The sequence below is a fragment of the Armigeres subalbatus genome, chromosome 2 (assembly GCF_024139115.2).
Source record: "Armigeres subalbatus isolate Guangzhou_Male chromosome 2, GZ_Asu_2, whole genome shotgun sequence".
Lineage (NCBI taxonomy): Eukaryota > Metazoa > Arthropoda > Insecta > Diptera > Culicidae > Armigeres > Armigeres subalbatus.
The window spans coordinates 423,586,687-423,604,379 of NC_085140.1; the positions used below are offsets into that span (position 1 = coordinate 423,586,687).

General features: G+C 38.1%; 3 protein-coding genes across 3 annotated transcripts; 2 read left to right on the forward strand and 1 right to left on the reverse strand.

Moving 5' to 3' along the window:
• The first annotated feature begins 361 nt into the window (after positions 1 to 361).
• On the forward strand, positions 362 to 1,021 carry LOC134217834 (uncharacterized). Its single transcript, XM_062696651.1, has 2 exons — positions 362 to 485; positions 543 to 1,021. The coding sequence occupies exons 1-2, from the start codon at positions 480 to 482 to the stop codon at positions 975 to 977; spliced, it is 441 nt and encodes a 146-aa protein (XP_062552635.1). The 5' UTR covers positions 362 to 479; the 3' UTR covers positions 978 to 1,021.
• A 2,099-nt stretch (positions 1,022 to 3,120) lies between these two features.
• LOC134217835 (uncharacterized) lies at positions 3,121 to 3,704 on the reverse strand. Its single transcript, XM_062696652.1, has 2 exons — positions 3,658 to 3,704; positions 3,121 to 3,601 (listed from the first exon to the last, which is right to left on the reverse strand). The coding sequence occupies exons 1-2, from the start codon at positions 3,661 to 3,663 to the stop codon at positions 3,167 to 3,169; spliced, it is 441 nt and encodes a 146-aa protein (XP_062552636.1). The 5' UTR covers positions 3,664 to 3,704; the 3' UTR covers positions 3,121 to 3,166.
• A 453-nt stretch (positions 3,705 to 4,157) lies between these two features.
• Positions 4,158 to 4,731, forward strand: LOC134217836 (uncharacterized). Its single transcript, XM_062696653.1, has 2 exons — positions 4,158 to 4,203; positions 4,260 to 4,731. Exons 1-2 carry the CDS (start codon positions 4,198 to 4,200, stop codon positions 4,695 to 4,697), a joined length of 444 nt encoding a protein of 147 aa, XP_062552637.1. The 5' UTR covers positions 4,158 to 4,197; the 3' UTR covers positions 4,698 to 4,731.
• The last annotated feature ends 12,962 nt before the right edge of the window (positions 4,732 to 17,693 follow it).

Consider the following 17,693-nt stretch of genomic DNA (forward strand, 5'->3'; position numbering starts at 1 on the left):
TACAAAGAACTATCCTCAAGTGAATGTTACATTGATTCGTTTTTCTATTCCAACTTGTTTGAGTAATTAATTGCCTCGTGTTAACATTTACTTCAGCACGCTTTTCCCTACTATTTCCTTTAGTCTCTTCGTTTAGTCAAACAGGCGGGTCATGAAAACTTAACCCCAGATAGTTATTTATTAGTGCAAAGAATGGCAGAAAAAATTGATAAATAAAACGCGAACGTTTAACGAATGTTTCCGCATGAGTGGTTTTGATTACTGCTCGTCTCCGAAACCAAAAGAATAAAACAAACCGAAATAATTAAACTTGTCTGTAGGCAATCCTATAGCCACCGGGTGCTGGTGATACTTCCTATCTGGATTTTTGTAAACTAAAATCGATAAATCCGTATAAAAGCAGATGAGTTTAAGTACTAACCATCAGTCAATCAATTGTTTTACTTGTGCAACAAGCCTCATCAGCCACGAGAGTAAAAATGAAGGTAATGAAAAACGTTAACTTGAATAACCATGATTTAATATTTTTGTAATCTTCATAGGTTGTCAGTGCCATCCTAGTGCTGGTTCTAGCCATCTGCGCCAATGCTTCTCCTTCGCCATATGTCCAAGATGTTGTGACCTACTCCAACCCGTGGCCTCTGAAGACCAGCACGGTTTGGCCCGCATATGGTGGATTGTACGGTGGTAAGGTCTCTGTGGTTCCAGATGTTGCATACGGAAAGTACGCCTACCCGACTGCTTATGGAAGTTGGCCTGCGAATGTGAAGAACTGGGGATACTCTTCGCCGGTTGTCGCCGTTGGTGCCAAAGTAGTGGACAATGGTCTGTGGAATTATGGTGGCTATGGATATGGCAAGAACTGGGGATACTCCGCGCCAGTTGTAACTGTTGGTGCCAAGGTGGTCGACAATGGTTTGTGGAACAATGGTGGCTACGGCTATGGATACGGACTGGGGCACAACAAGTATTGGTAATAATTTACATATGCAATCCATTTAAATAATAAAGAATTATAACTATCGGATAACTTCGTTTTTATTACTTAAGAACAATTCTCTGTGAAATCATGATTTTTTTTCGAGATTTCAATTTAGTATTATTTGATTTTTCTGAAATTTTGCATATACATTCTTTGTGATCAAAAAACATAATCTGCATCATTGGTTTGCCATTTTGACTCTAGCCAAACTTTTGACAAGGACCTAAGCAAAAACACCTTGAACACTTTAAAAAAAATTCACTTGAAATCGGCTCGTCCAATCGTTTTGATGTCTTCAGCAAAGTTTTAGGTAATCATTTGGGCTATGTGAAAAAAATATAAACTGCGAATAAAAATTGTTCAAACATTGAAAACAAAACCTAAAAATTAATTTTCTCAAAAACGATTTTTTAATATTTTTTTATTTTTTGATGTGCTGTAGCAGACAATATATGTATTTTTTGCACCATGAGTCATAAAGGAGAAATGACGGACAAAAAAGTTATATATATATTTTTTAAATTAGTTGGTTTTTCAAAAATGGTCGAAATATTTTTTTTATGTTTTAATTGACACGATTGAATGAAAGTACGTTAAATTTCCAATGGAAACGGTGTACAATAATTTTATTCTAAGTGCTACTGTTTCTAAGATACAGCAGTTATAATATAAAATATACCGACTTTTTAAATTTTCAGTCGTTTTCGAATGTTTTTCGATTCTATTTAACCTAGAATCAAATTTTACGGAGTCATTGATAATTTATTGACAAATGCTAGTAATGTAGTAGTGGTTGGCCAAGCGCACAGTCCGAGAGTGATTCCTGGCTAAGTATAAACTTGATGTGTATACCGGTGTGCGTGGCCTCTACAAAAAAGTAGAAAAGATAATACCGGAGGTGTTTTATATCCGGAATATGAAGGGAAGAATATACTTTTATAGGCTATTGATAAATTGCTTTCTAGAGAAAAACACAAAGGTGCAGCTAAATCGGGTTGTACGCAAAGGTGAATATTTGGATTGAATTTCAAATTGAATTCAACTCTTGCGTAGATACTGTGTATTGGTCTATGCCAGTGAGACCTGGTGTATCAGCAGAGATGACGCAGGAATGATGTGTACGTTCTAGAACTTGGCATGAACTAGGAAATTACGAAAGACCGGAGGCAAAATCCATAAACATGCGCTGTATTAGAATCTGGCAGAAAATCGCAACAAGGTCGGACCCCGAGGCTCATGGCGACAAAACCTCTGCAAAGAAATACAGGAAATCGATGTAAATCTGAAATAGATCCAGTTTAAAACCTTGATGGAATCGATTCAGTGGAATCTCTTTGGCTAGTGGCTCCCTTTAACACACGGCGGAAATAATAAATGGATTCACAATACGCAATAAATGGATTGTATAAATTAAATGCTAATTTTAACACTTTTTGGTTGTATAATTTTAAAAATTTGGTGGTATCTACTAAGCATATAAGGTATTTCGAAAAAAAAATCGTTTTATGGCATTCGAAACGAAATTCCGCGGAATTCCGGTATAATAAAAAAATAAATATTAAAATAAAATAAAACTCCTTGAGTTTATTTATTTATTTATTTATTTTAACAAAATCCTGATTTTTTTCCGATTTTTTTCTGGTTATCCTCTCAAAATATTATTTTAGGCCAAAAAATTCGAGGGGTGTAGACATAATTCTTTTCAAATATTTGCATCCGCCTTATTTGACTAAAAAAATATTAAAGAAAATTCATTTTCTCCGTGGATTTATTATGTACATAATGCAGAAGAAAAACTATTCAATAAATATTTCACGGGACAAAATTACATTTCGTTTTGTTTAGTAAAATTTCGAATCAAATGGATTTCGATTTCGTCTCGTTTCGAAGTTCCGAAAATAAATCTGAATTTCGTTTCGTTTTATTTCGTTTCGTCAGGAAAAATTGTGTTATCGCATACACTTAGTATCTACCACATTACTCTCCCTGTGATTGTTGAAGTCATAAATTTCATTTGACATACTGAGCTTAGTTTATGAACGATGACAACAACATCACATAACGATGACAATCAACATCACATGTGACTCAATGTTTGTTATATAATTTCCAATAAGTAATAAAAATAAAGTTTTGCGTTGGTTGTAATTCTTTATTAATTAAAAGGAGTTCGTATGATAATTATTACCAATACTTGTTATGCCCCAGTCCGTATCCGTAGCCGTAACCACCATTGTTCCACAAACCATTGTCCACAACCTTGGCACCAACAGTTACAACTGGCGCGGAGTATCCCCAATTCTTGCCATATCCATAGCCACCATAATTCCACAGTCCGTTGTCCACTACTTTGGCGCCAACGGCGACAACCGGCGAAGAGTATCCCCAGTTCTTGCCATTCGCAGGCCAACTTCCATAAGCAGTCGGGTAGGCGTACTTTCCGTATGCAACATCTGGAACCACAGAGACCTTACCACCGTACAATCCACCGTATGCGGGCCAAACCGTGCTGGTCTTCAGAGGCCACGGGTTGGAGTAGGTCACAACATCTTGGACATATGGCGAAGGAGAAGCATTGGCGCAGATGGCTAGAACCAGCGGTAGGATGGCACTGACAACCTATGAAGATTACAAAAACATTATATCATGGTAAATAAACTGATGTTCTTCATTACCTTCATTTCTACTCTCTTGGCTGATGAGGATTGATGCACAAGTAAAACAATTGATTGACTGATGGTTAGTACTTAAACCCATCTGCTTTTATACGGATTTATCGATTTTAGCACATTTTAGTTTAAAAAAATCCAGATAGGAAGTATCACCAGCACCCGGTAGCGATAAGATTGCCGTTTTATTATTTCGGTTCGATTTATTCCTTTGGTTTCGGAGACGAGCAGTAATCGAGGTCACTCATGCGGAAACAATCGTTAAGCGTTCGCGTTTTTTTTGTCAACCGCCTGTTTGACTAAACGAAGAGTCTAAAGGAAATTGTGGGGACAATCGTGCTGAAGTGAATTTTGGCAATTAATTACTCAAACAAGTTGGAATAGAAAAACGAATCAATGTAACATTCACTTAAGGATAGTTCTTTGTATCAATGTGTTGTTCAACGTATAGATCAATTTATATAAAATAGATCTTTTACAACAGTTCTTCATCAGTCAATCAGCAGTGTTTCCGAGAATCGAACCAAACACAGCCGCGGCGCTACAATGAAGGTAACTAATGCGAATATACTATTTGTTGGATTAAACTTTACAATATGTTTTTACAGGTTACAATTTCCGTAATTGCAATGACTATGGCCATCGTCGCCAATGCTTCACCCGATCCGTACGTTCAAGATGTTGTGTCCTACTCCAACCCGTGGCCACTGAAGACCAGCACAGTTTGGCCCGCATACGGTGGATTGTACGGTGGTAAGGAAGCTGTGGTCCCAGATGTTGCCTACGGAAAGTACGCCTACCCGAATGTTTATGGAACCTGGCCTGCGAATGGCAAGAACTGGGGATACTCTTCGCCGGTTGTTGCCGTTGGCGCCAAAGTAGTGGACAATGGACTGTGGAATTATGGTGGCTATGGATATGGCAAGAACTGGGGATACTCCTCGCCAGTTGTAACTGTTGGGGCCAAGGTGGTCGAAAATGGTTTGTGGAACAATGGTGGCTATGGTTATGAATACGGACTGGGGCATAACAAGTATTGGTATTAATTATCATACGAAACCCTTTTTGATAATAAAGAACTATAACAACACATGACTTTATTTCTTTTACTTTTTGGAAATTATATTTAACAATTACAAAAATCGAGTCACATTAAGTGCTGTTGCTGTCATTGTTCATAAACTAAGCTCAGTATGTCAAATGAAAATTATAACTTCAACAATCACAGGGAGAATAATGTGGTAGAAACCACCAAATCGTTAAAATTATCGTTAAGTTTTACTAAAAAATATTAAAAAATATCATATAATTTATACAATCTAGTTGTTGCGTATTGTGAATCCATTTATTATTTTCACCGTGGGGTAAAGGGTGAGAGATGGGCAAAACAGCTTATTGCAGTGAGCGGATCTGATCCGTTCAGTTCATTGAAAAGAGTCAGCTCCTTGGATCAGCTCTTCAGTTCTTTAATGCTACATATAATAAAACATAATTGTTAATATTATTATTTTAATTATTGTTCAAAAATTTGAAAAATTTATGTCATTCATTGATTTATTCATTCGTTCATCATTCATCTATTCACCTTTCTTTGAATTTTTTAAAATGTTTGGCTACAGTGAGGTAATAATTTCTATTGAAAAACCGACAATTTTAAACTAATAACATTTATTACGCTTTTTCTGACCGTCTAGTTTTGAAGTCTAGGAGTTCATTTAGAACTATCACATTTATTTCTCTACAAAAACTAACTCAACATTATTTTCTATTCATAATTCTAAGTTACATTTTGTTGATAACGTTTCTCAAATCGTTAATTTAAATAATTCAGTCCCTAGTCTCTGATATGTATATGAACCATATCACGTGTCATAAGTTTTCTCTTCATACTGGGTGCAGTAAATCAATGTCTTGTTTGCGCGCGGTTCTAACCCTTCTAACCATGCGTAGTTGACATTTTCATACAAGCGAGCCCATTCATCTATATTGGTTCCCGAAATGCGAGAGAAATAAAAACAAGAGAGTAAAAAAAATACAGAGCACGGTGTTACAAACAAAACAAACCGAGTGCACATGTAGCAGTATGCTGGCGGGAAAACCCGTCGCAAGTAAAAGATCCGCTCCGTGCAAGACACAGCACCCAGCTCGGTTCGTTTGAACCACACGGTTCGCTCGCTAGAATCGGTCGCGACCGTCGCGACTGATCCGGATCGAGATCCGTGTCGCACGGATCTGAGCTAGTGGCGCAGCTCTCGCTTCCATGTCACAGCAATTTCGAGACGGACGACGACATGAGCGGAACTGAGAGTTGTTCGGATCTTCGGATCTTTTGCTTAGTACGGTTCGTTCGCTACCGCACTACTACACTCAGGCAAATGAACATACGAAATACATAAGGCATAAATTATGAAGGTATAAGATTTTTGAGAATCGTTAAACCATAAGTCACCCATGCTTTTCATTGGGAGCTCTTCAAATTTCATTATGGGACGTATGTGGTCCATTAATTTCATATGATGAATTTCATAAGACACTTTTTGGTAGTTCGTTCACAACTGGTTTGAAGGAAATCGTAAGGCATCTTATGAAAGGCATCATGCATCTTAATCGGATAGGGAACGCGTTTCAGTCAAGAGAGCCATGCGCTCCCATATTGTAAAGCATTTCAAGTCGTGCGGTTGCGTTTTACATCGAGGTGGTTTGAAACAAAGATTAAGTTAAAGTGTTCAAAAGTGTCAAGGGTGAAATATGAAGTTTACACTGAATATATATACAAAACCCAGATTAATCCACCTAGCGGTGATGGTGCCTTTCTCGACCTTCGTAAAATGTGTGTGCTTGAAAAAAAATGAGCTAGTGGCTAGGAGTAAAAAAGACAAATTTCTTTGTCCGTTCTATGAAAATCAGATTATTTATGGCAAAGATATTGTAGATCCAGTTGAAAACCGAAAATCATATTTTGTCCCATTTCCGGATGTCGCAACTGCATCGCGAGTGGTGCCCGACGCACTACTCGCGATGCAGTTGCAACATCCGGAAATGCGAGAAAATGCGATTTCGCGGGACCTCGGTTCGGTTTTCAGCTTGATCTACAATATGCTAATAAGAATTTCGACATTTTGTTTCCTTTTCCAATCTTTTGACGTACATAACCCTGTTTTATTTCACCCAGTCATATATTTTAAGGATATCACTTTTGGATGTTAGTTGAACTGAAGCTCCGACTACACAAAAAGAAAACGAAAATGTCATTCCCATCACGCGAGCGGAGGGCAATATTTGTTATGATATAAATCTCATGACCGTCTTTCTGCCAAACTCCCGTATGAAGTGGGAGAGACAGAAACATCATCTCAGTTCGTCGAGCTGAATCGATTGGTATATAACTCTCCAGGCCTTCTGTAAAAGATTGGTTTTTGGAGCGAACATACAGCCTTTTCGTATAAAAAGGCTAAAATGGTGTTTCGGCTATAACTTCCGATCCCATAGTCCGATCAAGCCAATTTTCAATAGGAAACAATGGGACAGGATTCTGCGTCGAATACAACTTGTTGCGTGTGAATCGATTAAGGTTAGGTGTCCGAAAATAGGTGACATTTTTGTGATTTTATGAAAAAAGGTATTTTGGTCATAACTTCCGATCCCATAGTCCGACCTGTCCAATTTTCAATAGGAAACAATGGGAAAGGATTCTTAGTCGAATGCAATTTGTTGCGAGCAAATCGGTTGAGAATAAGTGCCTGAAAAATGAGTGACATTTCTTACGCAATATTTTCGTATGAATTTGTATTTTGGCCATAACTCTCGATCCCATAGTCCGATCTGGCCAATTTCAAATAGGAAACAATGGGACAGGATTCTGCGTCGAATGCAACTTGTTGCGTGTGAATCGATTGAGGATAAATGTCCGAAAAATGAGTGACATTTTCCACGCGATTTTTTTGTATGAATTTGTATTTTGGCCATAACTTTCGATCCCATAGTCCGATCTGGCCAATTTTTAATAGGAAACAATGGGACAGGATTCTGCGTCGAATGCAACTTGCTGCGAGCAAATCGATTGAGGATAAGTGTCCGAAAAATGAGTGACATTTTCCACGCGATTTTTTCGTATGAATTTGTATTTTGGCCATAACTTTTGATCCCATAGTTCGATCTGGCCAATTTCAAATAGGAAACAATGAGACAGGATTCTTCGTCGAATGCAACTTGTTGCGAGCAAATCGGTTGAGGATAAGTGTCCGAAAAATGAGTGACATTTTTGACGCGATTTTTTTGTATGAATTTGTATTTTGGCCATAACTTTCGATCCCATAGTCCGATCTTACCAATTTCAAATAGGAAACAATGGGACAGGATTCTGCGTCGAATGCAACTTGTTGCGAGCAAATCGGTTGAGGATAAGTGTCCGAAAAATGAGTGACATTTTTTACGCGATTTTTTTGTATGAATTTGTATTTTGGCCATAACTTTCGATCCCATAGTCCGATCTGGCCAATTTCAAATAGGAAACAATGGGACAGGATTCTGCGTCGAATGCAACTTGTTGCGAGCAAATCGGTTGAGGATAAGTGCCCGAAAAATGAGTGACATTTTGTTGAGTAGTTTTGCGCACACACACACACACACATACACACACACATACACACACACACACACACACACACAGACATCACCTCAATTCGTCGAACTGAGTCGATTGGTATATAACACTATGGGTCTCCGGGCCTTCTATAAAAAGTTTGTTTTTGGAGCGATCATATAGCCTTTACCGTATACTTAGTATACGAGAAAGGCAAAAAAAAACAGTTTGAATTCGAATATGAATAGTTATAAGTAAATGCAATCAATGACTCGAAGACATTTTGGAACGCGTTTGACACCACATATTTGTTCATGTACCCCCTCGATGCCATGATGCAACCAAAAAACGAGTTTGAAATGAATGCATGTATGCCTGAATGAATCAGAATCTGTAATTACTTTTTACGTTAAGCACATTGAAGAAAAATTCCATTATACACGAATTAGAAATTCATAATGCAGCATAATGAATGCATATTTATACAGTTAAACCCAATGATAAATTCATAGATCTGCATTATGAATTGATTAAGATTCTATATACAAATTACGAAGTTCATAAGGCACGATTATGGCCTCCGAATATTACATCCGCAATTCATAAGGTAGGGTTATGGATTAATTAATGTCTAGCGTACAGCGTTCATAATGCTTCACGGTTATTTCATAAATGAGCCTTAGGAAAATGTTATGTTCTGTATTGATCACGTAAATCTAATTCATAATGAGTCCTTTTGAATTTCAAGCTCAAAACTTGTGGCAAATTTCCAAAATGCTGCATTATGATATTCGATAGTCAATTTGCCTGAGTGTAGGTATCTTTTGTGTGTCCGTTCGTAGCGACGAGTATGTGGGTATGGGTTAAGAAATAGGCGGCAAGCTAGATTATTTTTGCTTGTGTGTTTCTTATTCCTCTCTGCAGCAGAAATGATTTCTGTTGCTTGGCTTGATGGTGCTTGAGGTGCAAATAATAAACGATCAGCACGTGCGCGGTACTGGACTGGAATGCTCATACAAGCTCGCTTGTGTTGCGTACCGAGAGCGTGGTATTTTCGTTTGTGCTGTACAAAATACAACAGCGCACGTACTCGAGTGCGTACGCTCGAGGGAGTTTCTCTAGGCGCGTGTTTGACAATGATTTCATCAATTTAAAGTGAGCTGCTGAGCTGGGCTTCTTTAAAAAAGATCCATGGCTCATCAGCTCAATGTAAGGAAGCGAATCTTTGGAACAGCTCCTGAGCGGAACGCCCATCTCTAGTGTCAACAGTCATCGTGACTACATTGAATCTTAAGATTCCACTGGTCTTGAACTGGATCTAGTGCCGATTTATATCGACTTCCTGTATTTCTTTGCAGTGGCTTCGTCGCCATGGCCCTCGGGGTTCAACCTTGTTGTGATGTCATGACAGATTCCAATCCAGCACATGTTTATGGATTTTTTCTTCGGTCTTTCGTAATGTGAGGCCGATTCACCCCCATTTATGCTCTCAAATTTCCTACTTCATGCCGAATTCTACAACGTAGACATTGTTCCTGCGTGATCTCTGCTGGTACACCAAGTCTTGCTGACATAGACAAAACACAGTTTCTACGCTAGAGTTGAATTCCATTTGAAAGTTGATACTTAGCCGGGCATCACTCTCGGACTATGCGCTTCACTTTTCCGATCTTTCCTAACACAGATAATAAGTTATTATCAGATATTTCCGGTGGCAAGTTGGAAATTCTTACGTGTTGGCTCCAGCAACCGACATATCCTAAACTGGTTCTTCAACGCAAATTTCAAATAATTTTTGAGTACGGGACTTGAATATGTTATGGATATAGTTGAATACATATCCAAGCTTGGTATGGCGAAAAAATCTAGTGCCATGGCTGTAGATCACAAGTTCTGGACTCAAGCACGGTTTGGATGTCCCAGAATATCCCAAAGCCATCTGACCATGGCTCTTGTTCTTCAGGAATTTGTATGGAAATGCTTCCGAATCATTACAAGCCATGATAACAAATTTATCAAAATTTGTATACATGTGTGAAAAAACAGAATCGTATAGACTACCCATACAGAGAAATGATGATTCTCGCTTTGATCACACTCATTTTGTATCGGGGACTGCACAGCTGTGTACAACAAGTACACGCAAAAAAAAATTGCGGTTGAAACTACCATTCCGAGGGTTATTTTAAAAATATGCACCGACGATTTCTAGCAGAAAACAAACCTGTTTGATTTTACCATGCGAGCAGTAAAAATCAACTGTGGCCCATGCGGAACGTTGTCACAAGAACTGAAATTTCATGGTAGTTTTAAAAACAGAGAGCAGTCTACAAAATAGTAGTTTTTACCACGAAACTTTTTTCAGTGTAGAAATGCATCATCAGGATTTTCAGTGTAGAAATGCATCATCAGAACCGGTTTTTTTTAATGATTTATCTTGAGGTATAGCCACCCAAATCAGGTTCTATCATGACAGCTTGCGAAAAAAAAGACTCTCACGGTATGCTACATATCGCAGAGATGATAAGTGAGAGACTTTTTTCATTCACTTTTGGATTCAATCCCTGTTGAATACATATCCAAGCTTGAAGTGACGAAAAAAGCTAGTGCCGTGGCTGTAGATCACAAGTTCTGGAATCATTCACAGTTCGGATGTTTTGTTTTGTTTGCTTTTTTTTATTCTTTTCTTTATTTGTTAGGCACTCTGTGTTACTTAACCGCTACTGTTCCGAGATCTACTGTGGTATTCTGCTGTACAGAATCCACACAGAACCTATTTTTAGATTTCCATTACCATTATTGTTGTCGGTGCCAGTCCATCTCGTCATGAGTCCGTTTGTCCATGTTTGTTTGCTTTTATTGGCGGCATTTCACACTGCTAGAGTGCATTCATGCCGTATCCAAAAATATCCCTCCCATTACCCATTACAATTCAACATTTCATTTCTTCTTCGACCTAGTGTTGTAAACTTTCCATCCTGAATCGGACAGATTTTCTCCACTGTACTGCAACTCTTCACGGCATCTCTCATCCTCATACGATCTTTTCCGATCTTGTTCGTATCTAGCCTCGATCGATTCGCTTGTTCTAGTCGACAGCCGTCTCTTTGCCGTGGTTCCGGATTGTGGGTTGTTGTGTGCGTCGTCGTCGTCGTTCTCATCGTTATACAATGTACACACCAGTCAAGCAGTTTGACGAACATTGACTCCGCCCCCAAGAAAACGCTTCGGTTGCTGCTTTGTTTGAACGTGTGTGAAGTTGTTCGAACAACCATTTGACAGTTGCCGGCTCGGTTGGAAAAAATTAAAACGGTTTGATTTTGGTTTGAGTTGTCGGGGGTGGAGTCAAGGTTCGCCGAACATGTTTGAGCATTTGTAGTGAAGTTGCACAAACCCCCATATATTTTTTGATGGTTGGTGCTCAAGTTGGCGCTTCGGTCGTTCGTGTGTGATATTGTTGGTCGAATAAATTGATTGTTCGTGCCGCTGTTGGCAAAACTTGATGGATGTTTGAATAAACGAGAGGTGGAGTAAATGTTGGTCAAACTGTTGACCGTGTGTACGTTCCATTTGAATCGTTGTCGCTGATGTTGTGATCTGCCGCATGCAGGGTAGCTTCAATTATATCGGTGCGATAATCGTTCTCGTTCACGTCTGTGCTCTGTTGTTCGGCGATGTTAGAAGCTGTTCGTTTTTCTTACTGAGTTCCTCCGCTCGATGTCATTTGTTTTTTACCTCGGATTGTCACTAGTTTAGATTCGTTGTCTATAACCATAACGATGGTATTTGCACTTCCATCCTCATCCGTATCACTCTGACACCGTTCGGTACCCCAGGAAAGAAATTCTTTCAAACTTCGTTTTGTATGGAGATTACTTTTCCTTGATGATGCTCTTTTTGCAGTTGCAATGCCAACCCTGCATCGTTCAATTCCATGAGCACACAGCTTCTCAAGTTGTGCAACTGGATATTTCTAACATCCGCCATGTTGAGCTCAAGATCGACGTCGATAACTTCCTTCACTTGTTCCAGCGTAGGTCGTGTCTCGTGTCGGAAGAACACTGATATCGATGACTAGCGTGTTTCGCCTGATCGAAGACATTTCGCGACGAATACAAAAAATGTGTCGCGACAGGATCCACAAACAAATGCTATAAACTGTAAGAACGTAGCGAGCTATCCGAAAACACGACTATCGCGCACGAGAAACGGTTGCCAACTGGACAGTTTGGATAGTCTAGCACATAAAAAAAATCCAACTTGTTTTGTCATTTCTCCATTATTGATCACGAAAACAAATGGAACGAATCGAACGATATAAACCAGCGTTGCTAAAATGGCATTGTTCGGAAATAGAGGTGTGCGCCGGTCCGAAATTCGACGGCGGCGGCGTTTGTCAGAATTTTAGTCGGCGGCGGCGGCGTGAATCGGCGTGGCGATTTTTTTATTCCGTTTCTTTAAGAATTTCTTTTGCTTTTTTCGGGATATTTTTAAGACGGAAGAATCTTTAGAATTTGGACTGAAACTTCTTCGATGTTTCAAGAATTCTTTGGAATAACCAACAGAAGCTCTATGGAATTAAAAAAAATGTTTGGAGGTTTAGCATGAAATTCGTCTGAATTCACATGGAAAATTCTTTAGATTTTCACAAGGAATTGTGCCAAATTTCTACAGAAAAATGCTCGGAATATCCACGGAAAGTGCCTGTTGAGTATTTTTCGAAATTTACACATAAAATTCTTCATTATTGTAGAAGAGTGTGGCTGGGTGTTTTAATGTTGGCTTGCTCGGTCTAGAATCCTTAGGACAACTAGTTTGGCACAGCATACAGTGAAAAAGCTTTTAAGGGAGTTTCTCCGGAATTTCAACGGCAAATTATTTAGAATTTCCGAGGACTATTGTTCAAAATGTAGATCGGAAAATTGCTCAGATTTCGGCTAATCGGCTAAACGACTTTTTGGCCAAATGATGAATCTAGCCGAACAATACTTTCGCAAAAAATGTCATTTGGCCGAAATGGGCAAACAAATTTTTGGTCAAATTACCAGTTCGGCCGAATGTTCCTTTTGGCTGTATGTCGCTTTCGGCCAAACCGTTGATCTGATAACAGTTTCAGATAAACATTCAGTTCGGCTCGGCTAAATGGAATTTTTCTAAATGACTTTTGGCTTAAAGGCCGAAGAATTTCCCAAGGAGATTCCGAAGAATTTCCCAAGGAAATTCCGAAGAATTTCCCAAGGAAATTCCGAAAAATTGCCAGAGGAAGGAAAGTCCGAAGAACTTCACAAGAAAATTCCGAAGAATTTCCGAAGAAAATTCCGGAGAATTTTCCAAGGAAATTCCGAAGAATTTCCCAAGGAAATTCCGAAGAATTTCCCAAGAAAATTCCGAAGAATTTCCCAAGGAAATTCCGAAGAACTTCCCAAGGAAATTCCGAAGAACTTTCCAAGGAAATTCCGAAGAATTTTCCAAGGAAATTTCGAAGAATTTTCCAGAGAAATTACGAAGAAAGAATCCAAAGAATTTCCCAAGGAAATTCTGAAGAATTTTCCAGAGAAATTAAGAAGAAAGAATCCAAAGAATTTCCCAAGGAAATTTCAAAGAATTTCCCAAGGAAATTCCAAAGAATTTCCCAAGGAAATTCCAAAGAATTTCCCAAGGAAATTCCAAAGAATTTCCCAAGGAAATTCCGAAGAATTTCCCAAAGAAATTCCGAAGAATTTCCCAAAGAAATTCCGAAGAATTTCCCAAGCTAATTCCGAAGAACTTCCCAAGCAAATTCCGAAGAATTTCCCAAGAAAATTCCGAAGAACTTTCCAAGGAAATTCCAAAAAATTTTCCAAAGAAATTCCGAAGAATTTCTCAAGGAAATTCCGAAGAATTTCCCAAGGAAATTCCGTAGAATTTTCCAAGGAAATTCCGAAGAATTTTCCAGAGAAATTAAGAAGAAAGAATCCAAAGAATTTCCCAAGGAAATTTCAAAGAATTTCCCAAGGAAATTCCAAGGAATTTCCCAAGGAAATTCCAAGGAATTTCCCAAGGAAATTCCAAGGAATTTCCCAAGGAAATTCCGAAGAATTTCCCTAGGAAATTCCGAAGAATTTCCCTAAGAAATTTCGAAGAATTTCCCAAGGGAATTCCGAAGAATTTCCCAAGGAAATTCCGAAGAACTTTCCAAGGAAATTCCAAAGAATTTTCCATAGAAATTCCGAAGAATTTCTCAAGGAAATTCCGATTTCCCAAGCTAATTCCGAAGAACTTCCCAAGGAAATTCCGAAGAATTTCCCAAGAAAATTCCGAAGAATTTCCCTAAGAAATTTCGAAGCATTTCCCAAGGAAATTTCGAAGAATTTCCCAAGGAAATTCCGAAGAATTTCCCAAGAAAATTCCGAAGAACTTTCCAAGGAAATTCCGCAGAATTTTCCAAAGAAATTCCGAAGAATTTCCCAAGGAAATTCCGAAGAATTTCCCAAGGAAATTCCGAAGAATTTCCCAAGGAAATTCCGAAGAATTTCCCAAGGAAATTCTGAAGAATTTCCCAAGGAAATTCCGAAGAATTTCCCAAGGAAATTCCGAAGAATTTCCCTAAGAAATTTCGAAGCATTTCCCAAGGAAATTTCGAAGAATTTCCCAAGTTCTTCGGAATTTCCTTCGGAAATTCTTCGGAATTCCCCTGGGAAATGCTTCGAAATTTCTTAGGAAATTCTTCGAATTTCCTTGGAAATTCTCGAATTTCCTTGGGAAGTTCTTCGGAATTAGCAGAAATTCTTCGAATTTCTTTGGAAATTCTTCGAATTTCTTGGGAAATTCTTCGAATTTCTTTGAAATTCTTTGGAATTTCCTTGGGAAATTCTTTGGAATTTCCTTGGGAAATTCTTTGGAATTTCCTTGGGAAATTCTTTGGAATTTCCTTGGGAAATTCTTTGAAATTTCCTTGGGAAATTCTTTGGATTCTTTCTTCTTAATTTCTCTGGAAAATTCTTCGGAATTTCCTTGGAAAATTCTTTGGAATTTCCTTGGGAAATTCTTCGGAATTTCCTTGAGAAATTCTTCGGAATTTCTTTGGAAAATTTTTGAATTTCCTTGAAAGTTCTTCGAATTTTCTTGGGAAATTCTTCGAATTTGTTGGGAAGTTCTTCGAATTAGCATGGAAATTCTTCGAATTTCTTTAAATTCTTCGAATTTCTTTGGGAAATTCTTCGAATTTCATGAAATTCTTTGGAATTTCCTTGGGAAATTCTTTGAATTTCCTTGAAATTCTTTGAATTTCCTTGGGAAATTCTTTGGAATTTCCTTGGGAAATTCTTTGAATTTCTTGGGAAATTCTTTGGAATTTCCTTGGAAATTCTTTGAAATTTCCTTGGGGAATTCTTTGGATTCTTTCTTCTTAATTTCTCTGGAAAATTCTTCAGAATTTCCTTGGGAAATTCTTTGGATTCTTTCTTCGTAATTTCTCTGGAAAATTCTTCGAAATTTCCTTGGAAAATTCTTCGGAATTTCCTTGGAAAGTTCTTCGGAATTTCCTTGGGAAGTTCTTCGGAATTTCCTTGGGAAGTTCTTCGGAATTTCCTTGGAAAATTCTCCGGATTTCCCAAGGAAATTTCGAACAATTTCCCAAGGAAATTTCGAACAATTTCCCTAGGAAATTTCGAAGAATTTTCCTAAGAAATTTCGAACAATTTCCCAAGAAAATTTCGAACAATATTTCAAGGAAATTCCGAACAATTTACAAAGGAAATTTCGAGCGATTTCCCAAGAAAATTTCAAACAATTTCCCAAGGAAATTCCGAAGAATTTCCCAAGGAAATTTCGAAGAATTTCCCAAGGAAATTTCGAAGAATTTCCCAAGGAAATTCCGAAGAATTTCCCAAGGAAATTCCGAAGAATTTCCCAAGGAAATTTCGAAGAATTTCCCAAGGAAATTCCGAAGAATTTCCCAAGGAAATTCCGAAGAATTTCCCAAGGAAATTCCGAAGAATTTCCCAAAAAAATCCGAAGAATTTCCCAAGGAAATTCCGAAGAATTTCCCAAGGAAATTCCGAAGAATTTCCCAAGGAAATTCCGAAGAATTTCCCAAGGAAATTGCGAAGAATTTCCCAAGGAAATTCCGAAGAATTTTCCAAGGAAATTCCGAAGAATTTTCCAAGGAAATTCCGAAGAATTTCCAAGGAAATTCCGAAGAATTTCCCAAGGAAATCCCGAAGACTCTACCAAGGAATTTACGAAAAATTTCGGAATTCTGTTGGGGCAAACAAATTTTTCGGTCAAATTACCAGTTCGGCCAGTTCGGAATGTTCCTTTAGGCTGTATGTCGCGTTTGGCCAAACCATAGTTGACCTGATAACAGTTTCAGATAAACATTCAGTTCGGCTCGGCTAAAAGGAATTTTTCTAGACGACTTTTGGCTTAAGGGCCAGTATCGACTTAAAAAGTAGAAGTTACGTAAGAAAATTATTTTGAGCTTTTTAGTGGAATGTTTTCACCTGTCATAAGACGAGTTGAAGACGGCCTTACTGTTGAGGTCGAAATACGTATCTGTCAAGATACAATTAAGTGGTGGAATTCAATGGGATTGTATAAGTTTTGTTTAATGGTCATTTGTCAAAAAGGCCAAACGAATGGCCAGTTATGACCATATGATCCGTTCAGTAATTATAGTATGGCAAAAGACATTTTCGGCCAAACGGCCTAATGACTTCTTCGACCAGACGACCCTCAAATATGACGTCCACTACTTTTTGAGGTTTCTAGACCTACCCTCCCCCTGTCTCGCTTTTTTGTATACCTAGTATATGTACTGTCACACAATCTTGGACCCCTGTTCGCCTAAAACATGTGACATCATTGTTGTCTTCTTCGGCAAATTACCAGTTCGGCCGTGTGTACCTTTCGGCCAATGGAATTTCCCAAGAAATTCAAAGAAATTTCTTGAAAATTTCAAGCATTTTTCCGTTAAAACCAAAGGTTATTTTTGTTGAAATTTACATTTTGAAAAATGTTCCGCTGATACTTTGAAGAAGCTTTCGTCGCTAGAATTCCAAAGAGTCTCCTGCGGATATTCCGAAGAATTGTCTGCTTTAACTTTGGCTCTAGTTTAGTCGTCTTAAACAATCTAGATTGAGAAATTCAACGTAGAAGCATCCCTTCTACCAGTCACAAGCTCCTACAATTATGAAGGATTTTTTGTGTAAATTTTGAAGAATATTTTCCTGTAGAAATTTGGAATAACTTCCCGTGAAAATTCTGAAAAGATTCTCATCTAAAATCCGAAGAATTTTCCTCTGAAATTTCAAACAATGTTGCTCCTCTTGGTAATTTCAAAGAATTCTCAAAACTTCAAAGTAGTTCCGGAAAATGTGAAAATAATTTTCAAATGCATGTTCTGGAAAAACTTTTTTTTTAAATCTGGAGAAGTTGATCCAATTTTTCCGGAGAAATTCAAAATATTCTTCCGTTAATG